Source organism: Charadrius vociferus, unplaced genomic scaffold, assembly GCF_000708025.1.
Source record: "Charadrius vociferus isolate BGI_N301 unplaced genomic scaffold, ASM70802v2 scaffold161, whole genome shotgun sequence".
Taxonomy (NCBI): Eukaryota; Metazoa; Chordata; class Aves; order Charadriiformes; family Charadriidae; genus Charadrius; species Charadrius vociferus.
This window is the reverse complement of record NW_009646928.1, coordinates 2,423,442-2,439,935: the sequence shown is the minus strand read 5'-3', so window position 1 is coordinate 2,439,935 and position 16,494 is coordinate 2,423,442. Positions and strand designations below refer to the sequence as shown.

General features: G+C 38.7%; 1 protein-coding gene across 3 annotated transcripts in view; it reads left to right on the top strand.

Moving 5' to 3' along the window:
* RAPGEF4 (Rap guanine nucleotide exchange factor (GEF) 4) overlaps positions 1-16,494 on the top strand; it is a 142,989-nt gene that overhangs the window by 51,083 nt on the left and 75,412 nt on the right. For 2 of the 3 annotated variants that reach the window (XM_009894545.1, XM_009894543.1), the window contains exons 4-6: positions 11,745-11,817; positions 12,878-12,895; positions 14,131-14,132. In XM_009894545.1, the coding sequence (XP_009892847.1) occupies positions 11,760-11,817; positions 12,878-12,895; positions 14,131-14,132 (78 nt within the window). In that variant the 5' untranslated portion in view covers positions 11,745-11,759. Of the gene's footprint in view, positions 1-11,744; positions 11,818-12,877; positions 12,943-14,130; positions 14,133-16,494 lie in introns of all 3 variants that reach the window. The other variant, XM_009894544.1, reaches the window with a different exon arrangement.

Genomic DNA, 16,494 nt, shown 5'->3' with positions numbered 1-16,494 from the left:
AGCAGCATATTTATCTACTACTGCTGTTTGCTTTGTGTAAATATTATCCCTTGTAATACCTCCTTTCCACTAGGTTTGGAACAAGAACAGCTAGGGTTCATGAGAAGCAGGTGGTGGGGCCTCCCCATCACAGCCTGGTGTATTTATTTTAATACCTTTTTGTCATCCTTTAAACAAACAAATAAAACATGATTCCATAAAGAAGGAGCAGGAAATACAAAGATATCTAAGAAGTGAACAATTGAAAGCAATGGACTAGAAAGATGTTCTGCTTTCAAAATTAATGATCTACTGTAGTAAACCTATCCATCTGGTGGGGTAGGTTGAGATTTCAATATGGTAATTGAATTATTTTTAGCCAGTGCGAGGGGGTACCCAGAAGAAATGGCTGTTTGCCCAAGTGGAACGGAAACATAGAAGTTCAGAAAATTTATTCAGTTCCTAGTGAGCTTGCTGACAAATAGATAACTTTTAAAACCAAGTATAAGTTTTAAAATATACTTTTAAAAGCCAGGTCTTTCAGCATGGCGAACTAAGTGCCACGAATGTTTCACTGGGAGCATATTTTAGCCAGTTTGACAGTTGTCTATGCCGCGAGAGGCCAGTACTTGGGCATTTGTGCTGACACGTTTTGGATGCTCGGGCTTGGCAGATATTTTCTGGAGGGATCTTAGTGTAAGAATCAGCTTTTCTCATTGCCCCTCAGATGTGGAATTTCCTTGCCAAATTGCCTCACAGAACTGCTGTGTTGTTACATACGTAGTATATGGCCAAGTTTAATGGTCTGTTAGGGAGTCTGCAGCAGCCCCCTTTTTTCTCTTACAGTTGATTGTTTACAGTCTTCCGTCATCACCATTTGTGTAGTCCTTCCATGTGAACTTAATAGTAATAACTCTGTCTCTTTGAATCTGGTTATGTCTAGTTAAACCTCTGGGATAGTGTTGGCTCAGTTTCTTTATTAGTTGCACCCCTTTTTGGTGGCATAGCTTTGGTGCAAGAACGTAACTAATATCATTCTTTCAGATGGGAGAGTGTTTCCTAAAGCATTTTCATTTCAGCCTTTGAAGGTCTGTCGTACAAGGGATGCCAAAGCTGTCAACTTCTTGTTCTCGGTTACCTCATGCTCCAATATAATCTTACTTGCTTTATGTGAACAAAAATCCCTGGTGAAACATCCTCTTCTTGTATTCAGTTAATTTGTGCTATTCTGCACCTTTTGTGCTGTGCCATTTGCCCACTTGCATTCTGCCTCTAAGTGCACTGTGAGCCTTTCTGGACAGGAGGAGGGAGAGACAGGAGCTGACCTTTCATTTTACGTGTGGAGCTTAGCAAAGCTGGACCCCAGTCAAGCTGATTTCAGGGCTCTGTTGGGCAGAGGAGGAGACTGATACGATGTTGTACTCTTCTCCTTCCACCCTTCTTTCTTTTTCTGGAAAGATTATTCTTGATTTTAGTTCAATACTTTACCCTTCGTTATCTTGTGAGTTTCCTCCATTTTTTTTTCATGTTCCTCTTGTTTCATTTTTCTCTGTTGGTCATGTGTAGGTTCAGCCTTAAGATCTCTTTACTATTTTTTCTACTTAAGAAAATCTACAGTGCATCTTCATTACTGTGCCCAGCTGCATATCTCAAATGCTGTTTTAATCTTGATGGTAGATAACATGACAGATCATAGTGAGAATGAATGCTAATAATGAGGAATGAAAATCAAGATGACCATTTTCTGTGATTATATAATGTACTGTGAAAGAAACTCCCATTCAAAAAATGAAATAAATAGAAAACAAAGGCTTTTTAACATAAAATTCCTGCCCACACTGAGTGTCAGCTTAGTGAAACTGGGCTACATGCTTGACGCTCAGCTCAAATGGAAAAAAACCCCACGATTTGAGTAATTTTTAAATGGTAACCAAAATAATTTGGTTACCATCTGAATTAATCTGGGAGAATATTCTGTAATTTCTTTAAACAAGTCACTCCTCAGAATCTCAGAGTGTTTTCACTCTGCTTGGCTTATATTATTTTAATCCTTTACAACTCACATTTTCTATTCTATTTTCTTCTAATTTTGCTTAGAAATGACATCCGGGTTCCACAAGATAAAAAATAGCAAACATAAACAATGCTTCACTATGGAAAATAGAGATTAATCTTGTGATTGGAAAATAGGCAGAGGCGTGATGTTGTATTTTCTGCTGTTCATCTCAATCTGCAGAATCTTTAAGCCTAAACTTTCTCAATGACAGCCAGATTTAACGAGCCTAACTTCTGCCTGTTGTGAAATTGCTTACCTTTCCTAAGACATCAACAGGTAGAACTGCTTCTTCAGCGGCAACAAGAGAGAGGAGGGAGGTGGTTTGTTAGGTATATCCATCAGCCAGTTCAAATTGTCTCTTTTTTTTTCTTTTTTTTTTCTTTTTTCTTATAATGCACCCTCTTCCCTGAAGTCTCTCCACTCCTTGTGATAGTTCATCTGTTCAGTGGACTGAAGGGGTCTATTTAGGCTATGTATTGCGCTCCCCTCCTACCCCTCACCCATTGCTCCCTAAAACATTTTCACTTCCTTCCTTCTTCCTTAGTGTTTCTTTCCTTTCTAACATTTAACTTCCAGTGGGACTTTCTTCCTTCTTTCCCATCCTCGTGTGCACCCATTCCTCACTGTCCCCTCTTGGATGAGGTTTGAAAATGTTTCTAGGGCTGAGGTGAAACGAATAGTGTTACTTTACTTTTTGCTGAAAGAAAGGAACCTGTGAGAAACAGCCATAGCAAGACTCTGGGTTGGAATAACAGAACAGCATTTTGAGTGTGGGCTTTTTCAGTTTTGGTGAGGGATGGGCAGCTAAATAAAGTGTCTTTGGTTTGAGGAAGTCACTTGCACTGCCTCCAGTCAGAGGGAAAAACCTTGAAAACTGCCCCGTCCACGTAAGGCTGTTGCACTGCAGATTGTTAATGCAGTTTACCTAATCCCTATGTTATGGTGCAGCTGAATCACCATTATTAAAGTTGTTTGCATTTCAGTTTGATGAAAGTCAGTCATTGTAATCCAATATGTTTTGTGATCTTCAGAGAAGATGCTGTTGTACAAGTCCATCAGAAGAGACTCTGTTCCACCGGCCTTATTGAGAGCTTCAAACATGAAGGCCACAGGATGTTGGACTGTGCATGTGAATGTAAGGCAGTATAACTGTATAGCACTGTGCTACAAAATAGCTGAAATATTATTGTGAGCTCTAGTGGAGAAGTACCATAGGCAGCATTTAGTATACTACCCGTGCATTAAGGGGACTCTGGATTTGAGCAGCCGGGCCCATGAGACATTAATTCTGGCAAGGTAATTCCAGAGGTGCCATTGCAGTGACTGCTGGCTGAGTTGGAGGCCCAGGTATTTTGGGGTCCTGTTAAGTGATGTATTTTCTGTGTCGGAACACACTCTTTTCCATGCGCTAGAAGGAGTAGACTATGTTCAGTCATACTTCCTGAATGGTAATTATTTCATTTGTCTTTAGGTTTTCCCCTTATTTTGTATTGTACTTGTTGTTTTGATTTCACAGCAGTGTTACTGAGTGAGCTGCACAAGCTGCTTTTAAAGCAGCTCACACTGTAATCAAAGTAGTATTTAAAAAGCATTGGAGAAAGGCTAATGTTATAAGGGAAATTTCCTTGTATGTTTACTTATTTACACTTATGAAATATCTTCATTATCGTTAGGCACAATTGAGTAGAAACAATCACTTAGAGGAATTATCCATGAAAAGGAAGCCTTTAATATTAGAAGAGTATTGGAAGTTGATATGCGCTCGTTTCTGTGTGAAGCAAAAACAGGCGTTAGACTGACCCCACTGAACTCATTAAGAGGTTTATATTATTGTAGATGAATTAATATTTAACCCAGAGTATCCTTCCAGATGAAAACAAGTTTCTAGACCAACATACTTCTGTGCTTAGAGATTGTAAATATGAGAAGCAGAGTTATAGATCAGCTCACCATTTGCTTTTTCTTTCTTTGTTTCAAATCTCCTTGTAAAAAAATACAAGGGGAGGTAAGAAAATAAGCTTTTTATGAACAATGGATAGAGCTACTGCTTCACACAGTGTCAACATAAGGCCAACATGTCATTTAAGTTGCACTTAAAACCTATTTTTAGGACTTAAGTACTGCACAGACCTTGTGGTGACCTTACAGAATTTCACTAGAGAGGAGCGTGACTTCAGCCCACTGTCAGAGCACAGCCTGCACTGGGCGGTTTGCAGCTTTTCTCTGTGTCGGTGGTACATACATAGTTCCATATGCATTTCTTCAGATGAAGCCTTTTTCTTAACATTCATGCAAAGATATGCTGGTCATGTGTATCAGGCCTTCTGCATTTGCAAGATTGCTGTCTCAGGGTGGAACTATAACTTGGTTTAGAGCTCTTGCTGGCTTCTGACTTCTCTGGTACACACAATCCTTGCTTTTTGCTTGCTCTGCAAGTTAAGATACGTGCTCAGAAACAAGACATGTATGTGGCTGCAGTTACAGAATTTACCATTCTGTCAAAGCACTTTACAAACATGAATGTCTTCCTTGTGTGACCTTTTGTCTCAGCTGAAGCTCTGCTCCAGAAAAATGCTAAAGATCAGTTCAGGGAGGCATACCATATGGAAGAAAGAGTGTAGGAGGCAGCCCCGTAGCTGCCCAGGCGAGGAGCTGAACAAAGCCAACCTCACCCTGTATTTGCAAGTCTCATATTATCTGTCTCTGATCTTCCTTGTACACTGTCTTCTTCCATAGCACACCCGGACCAAGCTCACCTGAAAAAGCACATCTTTGCTTCTCCTCTCATTAAAATAACTTATCTGAAAATAGGAGGTGTGACTGCCTAATGGTAAAAAGAAGTATTTTGTCCCCAGAACTTTAGGAAATCGCTCTTGGAACAGGTTTTCCTCATGCATGACCCATGAGATGATGGCAAACTTACTTTGATCTAAGTGCTGTCAATGTAGGTTTAAAGGTTGGCTGTAGTGGTAAGAAAAATTGTGTTAAAATGGTACCTTTTTTTTAGTAGTTCCGCTCTTTGTTTTTGAGACATATCTGATGGCTTTGCTAATGAAGATGCAGGTTTACAATTGTTAGCGTCACAGAACAGTTTGAAGAGAAGTGAGCTTCTGGTTTGCCACTTGCATCATTCAGAAAATTCCAGCTAAGGTGTGATTTGCTGTCTCCCTCCTACAAGTGATAATGAAAGGGGAAGAAAGAAGAGCACAGCCTGATTTTCTGATCTTCTATTGAGTTTGAAGCACTGCTGCTGACAGTCATCATCATCTGATTTTAAAGTGAACAAATTCAATACAGATATCACTGTGAAAAAGTAAATATGGAATTGTATAGTGCTCTTTTTCAGCCACTTGCAAACTTGAACTACATGTTAAAGGCAGTTAAATTGTTACATTTATTTCCTATAAATACATTATCTATTCTATGGTTACACAAGTGTAATAAAAGAACAAACATAAATCAAATGGACTGTTTGTTCTTCTTTGTATATTTTCTTTGTGCCCTATGCAGTCTTTCCCACCCCTCCCAGCCAAGTCCTGTATCCACCCAACTGCATTTCCTGAGTGGGTTCCTCTAGGAGACAGAATTGGAGGACTGCATGATGTCATTTCTATATTTAAATTAGATGGAGCAGAATAGGCTGTGTAATTTGTTTAATCACTGCTCATGCTCTAATTTCCTTGGATTTGATTTTTTGCAGTGCAGCCTTATCTTCGGCTTTCTATCTGGTAGCCAAGTCTGCTATTTGGCATGATTTCAGGGAGCTGGGTGCATTTTTTCTTTTCGACTAAAACTCAAGGGGATTCTGTGATCAAGCAAATTCTGTGCACAGAGCTTTTCAAGCACGATAAATTGATTTAAATGGGAATGTGACAGAAAAATATATGCCTCCAAAACAAAGAGATCAAATAAAACCTAAAGCATAGTTGATTAGAGCCATGCAGAAACATTCAGAAGATGGTAAATAGGTAGATGGAAAAGATGCAGATTCATCTGCTATTATATAAACTGTACTAATTCTGGGATCAGGATTCAGCAATTTCAGTACAGGCATTTCCTGTATTTGTTTTATCTAAGTATGACTAAATGGTGCTTCACTTCTGCTATTTCAGGTCTTGTCTATCTCGTTTTAATGACTTGATAGACTGACATATGCAAACCAGTCTCTGTTCAGTAAGTCGTGGTAAGATCATAGAATGGTTTAGGTTGGAAGGGATCTTAAAGATCATCTAGTTCCAACCCCCCTGCTACAGGCAGGGACACCTCCCACTAGACCAGGTTGCTCAAAGCCCCATCCAGCCTGGCCTTGAACACCTCCGGGGATGGGGCATCCACAGCTTCTCTGGGCAACCTGTGCCAGTGCCTTACTACCCTCAGAGTGAAAAGTTTCTTCCTGGTATCTAATCTAAATCTACCCTCTTCCAGATCTTCACGTGGTTTATTTGCTAGTTTTCCGCAATACATAAAGATATGTTTTTGGTATTGTAGCATTATTTTTTCCTGATTTGTCCTTATCCTTTCCTTTAGAAATACCTCAGTTCTGTTCTCTTACCTATGCTGTGAGTGGCAGTGAATATATATATATATTTATATATTCTGTGAATAACAAAGGCAAGTATTTAGTAATATGCAGGATACTTGATGTTCTAGAGTGAAGCTCCAGCTTCAAGGAGTGATTTACTATCCAATGTTAAACAGCCATGGGTCAGGTCCTTTTTGTGATACCCAGTTAAGTGGCATTGACCTGAAATGCATGGAAATTTTCTGATAGAGCCTGGTTAGAAGAAATATGCATACTAATTTGTAAATGTACTAAGAAGGCAGTATCTGTAATCAGAATTATGCCAGAGACTTCTGTGGGTTTCAGCACATACCATACTATCGGGCAATAGCAAGCGTGTTGTTTGGTTTCCCCTGTGTAACAATATTTGGGTGAAAACCAACTATGAATATGATTTATCAGTTATTTTTTTGGTGAAATTCTGTAAGAACATTAGGCACTTTTTATTGGAAAACACTAACGGATAGCAGGCAGATGACCTGAGATTTTACCTGTCAGTTCAGTGAAGAGCAATCTTCGGAGTATCAGATCTAAAGGCAAAGATCCAGACTTTGAGACAGTAATCTTTGCTTGGTTTGGTGGGTGAAAAGAGGATCCAGAGATCTTCAGGGGCTCTTTCACATCTCTCGTTGTTCTGGAGAAAAGAGAAGAAACAATGCACCATGGGAATGACGCACCCTTGTGAGTAATGCTCACAAGGGAGGTGGTTCATTGCCAAAATGGTATGACGGGTGCAGCCAACTTAGAGGAAGAACAGAGTTGTGCTGAGCGCATCAGTGATCAATTATTTATTGTTAAAAGAAAATAGAGAAGCTCTCCCACATTGTCAAGCTACAGCATATATTCCCCAAGAGAAACTATTCCAGGAGTATGGACAGCTACTACAGGAGGATTGCAGAACGCAGGTGATAGTCAAAATAACAGCGTCCAATAAAATAGTTACACAAGGTTTTGAAAAGCCTGTGTGGAAAGGGCACCTTGATGTTTGGCCTAGGATTTCTACAACTGAAATGAATTATTTTGTGTTGCTCGCAAGTTTGCAAGTAATGCAGGCTCTGCCTTGGCACCTCTGCTGCCAGTGGTAGGCAGACCAGGAGGCAGCAGAAGTGCATCTGGTCAAAAGTGACACTGTGGGTTGAGATTGTAAGTCGGGGAGAAAGAGAGAGATCATGTATTCAACCAAGCACCTGTTGTAGTCTACAAAACCTTCTCCAATGTTACAAGACACTTCCTACTGTCTGCCCACGTGTAGGTTTACCTTGGGAAGGGGAAGCATCGGAAGCCTGAGTTCACTACTTGGCGCTACAAACCATCACTGCCTGGGTCCATATTACACAGCCCATCAGGTACTCTGCTGACTGGAGAACTGCTGCGCTTGGGGGAGTATCTGGTGTGGAACCTGTGTTCAAAACCTTATACCCAGGAGGTCATCCTTTCATCAGTCCTGAGTCTTTCCCGTTCGAGTGCTGTGGTTTTGCTACACAATGCACATGGAAGACAGCAAAGGCTTCTCTGTTTTCTTCACATCTACGTGGCTTGTTTTGGAGTGTTTGTATTGTATAGATCTCTTTTTTGCTACTTTTCCCCCTTTAAATAGGTGTTATTTCTTCAGTACTTGCAGCAGAAGAGAAGGGACTAACTACAAAGACACATATACCTTATGTACACTAGAAAAATTTGTAAGAAATTTAGAGATAGCTTACATCAGAATTATAGTAATTGCCTCTAAACTTTAACGTATAAAAATATACTAAATTATGTTCATGGAGCAGAAGAAAATCTATAGTAGTCATGAAAACCTCTGAGACGACCTGCAGTTAACTACAAATGAAGTCTACACTGAAAAGCCTGACGATGAGTGGCCTTAAAAACTGTTGTTATGAAAATTCACCCACAGCACCTCCCCAGTAAGGCGTGTGTGGTTCTCTTTCCTCCTTTTCTCCCATCCCCAACTGTTCCTTGTCAGCACTCTTCTGTGCTTTAGGCTATAGCAGTGGCTGAAAAGGTCGTGTTAATTTTCACCACTGCATGGATATGAAGCGGTCAGTAACTGGAAGAAAAAATACCGTCTTTATTACTGGTGCTGTCAGATTAGATGCAGGAAGTGTCTGATCTTTAAGCTGTTGCATGATAGAGTTTATAAAGTGGTAGAAATCTGGAGACAGAGTGAATAGGTCACTGAGTGTAGTTTTAAAACATGCTGTCATGTTGGATTTACAGAACTAGAAAACTTCTGGTAATAAACAAGCTTATGATGATTTGATAGCTGTTGTTGTCTTTCATAAGGAAAGCCTTTCCAGAGTTCATACCACCACTGGAATACATTTTCAAAAGCCTTTTGTAAATATTTAGTCTCTTAATCTTCAGGATGATTTTAAATGCCACCTACCAGTACAATTGAACTTACTGCATTTTCTTTTCATTTACAGACATTACGGTAACAAGATAGGTCTCACAGTCAGTACTGTTTTCCTCATTATCTCAGCTTTGAGAGATCTCATGCCTGGAACTTCATTACTCCATCTGATACTGTGAATCTCTATGCAGTACCTTACATCTTTCTTTGCATACTTAGGCTTCGCAGCAAACAGTGTTTCCCTGACTTCTTGACAAATAAGTGTCCCTTGACATTTAATTTGGCTAATGAAGTGACACAACTTTAGGTGTAAATTATACCTCCTATGTCAGCCCACACCCCACGGAGGTATCTTCCTGGGAGACCATGCGTAGGCAATCACATCAGCCTTCCCTCCAGATACCCAAATATAGAAGGTGGTTTCATTTATGCTGAGGTCCCCTGGAAGAGTCTGAACAACTGAACTTTCTGAGGGCATGTCTTGAATCGGTCCCTCTTCTGGTAATGCTGCCTGAACTCCTTCACAGGCAGCACTGTTCACTGGGCTTGTTGTGTCAGACTCATAAGTAGACTCATCCCATAGCACGGTGGGACCTTCATGTGGAGGATGACAGAGTTGAAGTCCGCAGCCCGTGCTTTTGTTCCTGGTGGCTTTGACATCCTGAGCATGAGGTGGGGCTGAATGGGGTTAGGTGCATCCTTTTTTTTTTATATGCAATTCTGGCTTATTCTACCTGCAGACATTTTTGTTAAGCTAGGCCCCAAAATCTTTTGGAAATTGTATGGTGTGTTTTATGTTTTATTTCATGAGAAGAATAACCAGGAAAAATGTTAGAGAATTAATCAGAAGGGAAACTGCCATGTAGTGCATGATTACTGTGAATGTGGTATAGGAAATAAATAAAAGAGAAAATGACTGTCTTTCTACAATTCAAGTTCCTTATCAAGGTGGATTAAATGTGGACTAATAACGTATTTCTGGGAAAATGCTATTTTCGGAAAAACAAAACAAAGAAACAAATATCATCTGAATGGTGAGGAAGAACAAAAGATAAAAACCCTATACAATTTGATTTTATCATATCCCAAATGGAACACTTCAATTTTCCATTTCTAAATCACATATCAAGACCAAATTCAGTAGAAAGTAGAACAAAACAGTTATGTACTGTTTGAATAAAATGTAATTTCAACCTCTTGTGACATGCTTTCCTTTTTTTCATTTGGCCAACCAAATGAGTTCTTCTCTTGTTTTATGTGTGTGATTTACTAGTTGAACTGAGAAAATAATTATTTCTCATGTTCTTCCTCTTAGTGAGTTCCAGGCGTAGGACTGGATGCAGAGTATGGGAAAGTGAATGGTTTGGGAAAGAAGACAGTAGACTTTTATCCTCAAATGAAGTAGCATTTTTGTGTGGCTGACCAGGGATATAACATAGTTTTGCTCCCTCCCACAAATTTTCAGCTGGATTATGGGTGAGATTTAAATAATATGTTACTAAGCTTTAGGATGTAATAGCTTGTCTAAAAATAGGATTGGATTATTAAGATTAATGTAATCTTTGTAGCTTTTGTTATTATTTAGAATGCAAGACACTCAGTCTTTAGTGTAGAATTGATGATACTTTCATATGCATTTCCAAGAAAAAGAAATGTTAAAAGGATAATTCAAGCATCTGTTAAAATCCAGCAGACAACATTTTAAAAGTGAATGCATCCAAACATCTCCATAGAGCAAAGGATAAAACATTTAAATTAAAATTGTACTATGAGGGAAATTTTCTGTCTCAATTATTACGTGTGCTTAGTTGAAACCTACTTGAACTTCAGCTGGTTGGTTGTTCACGTTCAGCTCACTGCACACCCTAACGACTGCATGACACATTTTATTTACACTGATCATCAGCATCCCTTTTGCACAAGCTTGTTTTCTGATAGTTTCAAAAGGGAATTATAATTGTTTACCCTTAAGTATGACATTAATATAGTTTGATTGAAAACAAAAATGTCTCACTTACTCATTGAATTATTTGTATTTGGTAAAAGGACACTTTTTCCCATGTTACTTTTTAGCTTCTGTGAATTTCTTAAGCCCTAGACAGAGTTTCGAACCTTATTGATCATGTCACCAACATTCACTGAAGAAAAATACCAGTTACTGACATCAGTTACAATTATGTAGTTTACAGTGGTACAAAGAATGTTATTTTTGCAGTTACAAAGTTTCATGTGATAGTACAGTTTGTGTGTGTGTGTGTATACAGAACGTGAGGTGCTGGGTTTGTGTTTTATAACCTTGTAGTTTCTGAAAACCAAACTTTGTGTATGGGAATTACATGTTTAGAGTTTTTGCACTAAATCCTGTTTATTTCAAATCTGACACCAAAATTATAGAGGTACGTGATTCTCATGAATCCTTAGTTAACAGCCTTGTCTCCATCCCTGCAATAAAGTAGCTTTCTAGCTTGAGTTCAGCTGAGCTTTAAAACAGCCTTTATAGGAAATCACAGAACTAGGTACAATATTGATTTATTAGAACCCTCAAAGCCACGTGTTGGGGAAGATGAAGGAGAGAACTGTTTTACCACAACTTTTGATAAAATAAAGGCAGTATGCTCCAGTCAAGAAAGCAGACCTTGTAGTGTTAAGGGTAAAGATGTGTCTGACTGCCTCAGATTGCTTGTGTGCATGTGAAACGCAAGGCAGCAGACACACAAATGTAAATACCACATCATCCATTGAACGGCTTTATACATCTGTACCTGACTGCATGTGCCATCGCTGTCTTTCAGAAATATCGACAGTATATGTCTGGACTTCTTACTCCTCCTTATGGTGTTATGGAAACTGGCTCCAACAATGACAGTAAGTACGTGGAAATAGGCATCAGATGTTAGAGAAAAGAGAAAAGAGAAGAAAGGGGAAGAGGAAAGCTTTTGGATGTTGGTATTTAAATGTTAAATCCAATTCAATGTTATGACTGTATTAATACTGCATATAGCAGGAGATACTTTGGAACTTGCCTAACTGCATTCCCAACTGTATAAAAGTGTACACAGAGCTGTACACAAATCTGCGGTATGAGCCAGTCCTGTTGACTAAAGCATACTGTATCTTGTCACGTAACATTTAACTGGTTACAGGTGTTACATGAATTCCATGGAACATGGCAATGAGTCCTGCTAGTAAAGTAAATTTACAAACTGGCTTAGTTTTTTTAGTTAGGATGGGCTACACAACTTGCTTGGGAACCTAGATTAGTGTTTGGGCAGACGGCCTGCGGTAGACATGCTGGTGTCTGACCTTAGTTACATAGCTAAATAAGTTTGGATACGTCTCTGCCTCGTGAGCACCTGTCAAACTGGGATAGTGCTGTAGATGTGAATCCAAGGGCAGCCTTTGGAACTCACCACTTCTGTAAATCAAGGTACTTTTATTTAGTTGCCAGAGGATCGTTTAGATGCCAACCAGGACGATATCTAATGGCTAGCAATTGCATCTGCAAATTTTGTTCCATATGTTATGTGTTCAATATGTTCTGTTTGTAAAACAATAGCATAACATAGCAATGCTCGTGAGTGCAAACTCAACGACACATTCGACTTCCAAGTACTAAAAAACAGATAATGTTAAATGAAAAAAATATCAATAATTCCTGTGTACTTACTTCAGATATTAAGTTGTGAGAAAGTACTATGTTTAGCAAACTGCTTATAGTATTTACACAACTTAGCTTTTTGTCTTTTTTGTGTCTATAAGAGAAATTTTTGTCTGAATAGATGTATTCTGCTTTTAAAAAATCATAGATTAATGTGTATGTTATCAAAGTATTGAATCCTCCAATTCCCTATACTATGGATAAATATATCCACTGTTACTTAAAGAATGTACAGTATGTATTTATTTTCTGTATTTTTTTTTTTAGGAATGCCAGATAAGGACAGTATGTCAAGCAGTGCTCTTTGCCAAGTTTCTAAAAATTGTAATAAGGTAAATCACACCTAGTTTTGCCTCTTTTTTGGATGGTTGTGGGGGATATGGTAATGAAAGATATAAAAGTACAGCATTAAATTGAAAAGAACGAGGTGCAAATCAAAGCATGTGGTTAATGCATGTGAGTACAGTATACAAATTATAAGGATGTTTAGACATTGTGTCATAAACTGGAGAAAGCAACTGATTCAGGATCAGCGTTATTAGAAATTGTACTGGTGCCAAAGTTTGTGTTACAATCTCGTTGTCCTATCTTTGTCAGAAAGGTGTAGAGGGTAAGGAAGAAAAGCAGCACTGTGACAAGACCAGTGCGTAGCCAATGGATCATAAAATTCATGATTAAATCCTATTTTAAGGCTTAACTGAGTCTTAACTGATGCAGAGGCATTGTTCTGGCCCTTTGCTCAGGGTGAATTTTCTCCTGTGTTCAGAAAGCAGCTTTACGTCCTAGTTCCCCTTTGTAAAATCATTCTGTGCCTTCAGTCTCACCAGATGAGGATCCACATGAAAGAACTCATGAATATTTCTATGCTGTGTTTAAAGTAATTATAATAGTGAGAAGAAATAGTATCAGGCATTGCTGTAAAGATTAATAACTTTTAGATTTTTTACGGTAGGAATAGAAAAGTTACAGTAATAAACAGGTGTATGGATGCCTTCTTTCTGGACATAGGAGGTGTTTAATTGGATGCATTTGTGTGATGTTTTTAAAAGGTTAAAGGTATTTTTGTTACACAAAAAACATCTCTTGACAGCAGATAAAGACAATGAATATTTTAGCGTGTTTCCTTAATGCAAAAATAACTACTTCCACCTCTCCCTGCCTGTCTGTCCTGCTTCCTCAAGGGTACTGACCTTTCTTAATTGTCACATTCAGCCTTTATTAAATGTATAAATGTAACGGTAAGCAGTTCCTTTTTCTAGAGTCTTATTCACTAATGCTATAATACTTCCTGACAGAGTCTTAGCCTGGATGAAAATAAACATTTTTCCATGCGCTGAGTCATAATTCTTAGATACTTAGATAGCACCTTTCATTCTGTAAGCATTTTACTAAGTCATGAGTTAAGTCTCAGTGTTTCTCTAAGATCTTGGCATTTCAGTGGTAGACTTGGAGTTAAGCCAGATCAGGGGTCTTGCGTGACCTCTTAATGAAAGCACCAGGCATAGAATCCAAACTAAAAGATGTTGTTGTGTTTTCTGAAGCAAATAGAAGTAACAGATAGAAGTAACAAGGTGAAAACAACCGTCTTTCCTAGAAGGTGATATCCCCCCAGTAATGGGCAGTGATGCTCAACTAAGGATGGTATACACTTTCAGATACAAAGTATTTTAGAAACTGAGAAAAATTTAATAGTTAATACTGCTGCCAATAGCTGGGCTTTTCTAGCACAGCAGGACTCTTCCCGCACAAAGTAATGTGCACCTGGGTAGGAGACAGAACTTAGCTGGGGCAGGCTCAAACTGTTCCCTGACTTTTACAGGAATAAGGTCGTTTGCAAACCATATTAACTTCCTTTGCAAGACAGGTATATAAAACAGCCATCCTTCTCCCTCCCACACTGTACACACATTTCTGTGGAGAGAAGCTGAGAGAGTAAATATGTGACAGATGCTTGTCACCTTCTTTCATCCTGGAGGAGCTCAGACAATCCCATGACAAATATGGCAGAAGAACCTAGACAGCATAGAAATGGTTCGTGAATCCTAGTTCTGTGGTTTTGCCATATGGCCACGGTTCTCTTAAATTAATTTAAGTGAAAGGTAAGTGCAGCAGAGATAAATACTCAAATATTTTGTTCACTGCTTTCAGGCTTCATTCCCGCAGTTTTAAACTGTACAACTGTTATAGTGCTTACACGACATGTCGATCATCATGCCCAGCAGTCAGTTTTGAATGATCAGGAAGATACTGGGATTGCAGGGCAAAATTCCTAGAATTGTTGCCAGCTATTTGAAATTCAGAGTAACAGTGTAGTAGAAAACAGCCCTGTGTTTGTAGTTTTTATATATTTTGCTTATTTTAGGATGATATATAACTGTTGAAGTGACTACTGCATCAGGGAAGGGCATTCATCCAGGGAAAGGGAAGTGTTTGCAGGACATCTTTAGACTACTTTGTATCTGTAGATTGCCAGAATGATGTCTGTGGAATGGCAGCAAATACAGCTCGGAGGCGTGCAGGCTGCTCTGTAGTGTCCAGAAAAAGGCTGAGTGAGGAACTTTCTGAGATTGAAAGTTCCTCAAAATCTTTCATATGACAAGAAAACATTACACTCTCAGACAGAAGGAAATAACGTAACGTCTTCAGTGGTTCTGATCTTAATGATGCATTTATGTTGGGGGGTACGTGTGTTGTTTTAATTTTGCAGGGAAGTTTGTAACTACAAATAATTTGCTTCAAATGAAATTTAATATATTCCACTCTTGAAATTTGCAATGCATGTTTTTCTCTTTTAGCCTGTGCTGAGTCTTTTACAAGCACTGTAATAAATGATTTTCCATATTTTGTAATTATTTGAGTTACATTTTCATAGCTTTTTTTTTTTGTCCTGTCACATCTATTAGTTTTTGATGAGTAACATAATATTTTTCTTTTAATACATGCCTTGAAATTTTCTCACCATATGGGGATGTTTAGTTTTCCTTGTGCATTAAAATCTATAAAAAAAATCTGTTTGGAGAAGGCAGCAAAGAGATTTTCTTTTACCAAACACAAATTCATTTGCATTTAGTGTTACATTATTGCACATCATTTAATGCAATATAGCAGTTAAATTGAGCATAAAATACTGAGACAGAGTATGCTACTGTCCTTGGTTGTATTTTGAGGAATGGAAACAAAGTCAATTTAAAGCTGTCTTACATAAAGGAGAATAAGACAGCTTCGATCTTTTTAACTAGTCAGTCTTAATATCTGTACACCAGTCTCTCTAGCTTTAGTTTTGAAAAATTCTCATGGGGTAGAGTTGAATATAGCTGGCTCTGTGAGATGAATATAACCCTAAAGCCAAAATGACAAAATCAATAATAATTTCAAATAGATTTTTGGAAAAGATACAGAAGAGTACTTAGAACGCAGGGGAGGTCAAGTTCCAGCGTGCAGGCAGGGTAGGTAGCGGTTCTGTTTCCATATATTACCAGCAGAGCTGGCAGCAGGGTTGCATGGTGCTTCCCGCTACAAGATACTGGTCTTTCAATTTGGCCACTTTTTTACTGTTTATGCTGAATTTGCCATGCTGAGAGTATGCTTCTGGCTGATTTTTAAATTGAAGTGGATCAAACCTCTCTGACATTGAGGTTGGGGGAAAATACATAGCACATTTTAAATAGCTTTTACCAGTGATACACTAGCAATCCTGTCCTTTGGACTAGGAGCTCCACATTTGGGGCTTGTTCTGACAGTAAGGAGTGCCATTTGCGACCCCCTAGAAAATAAACCATATTGTTAAGCCTCGAAAAATCTCAGTTGGAACCAGCTCGCTGGAGGCTCATTACAGTTTTACTGCAAGCTTGTGCACACAGGCTGTGCGTGTTGCGTGTGCAGAA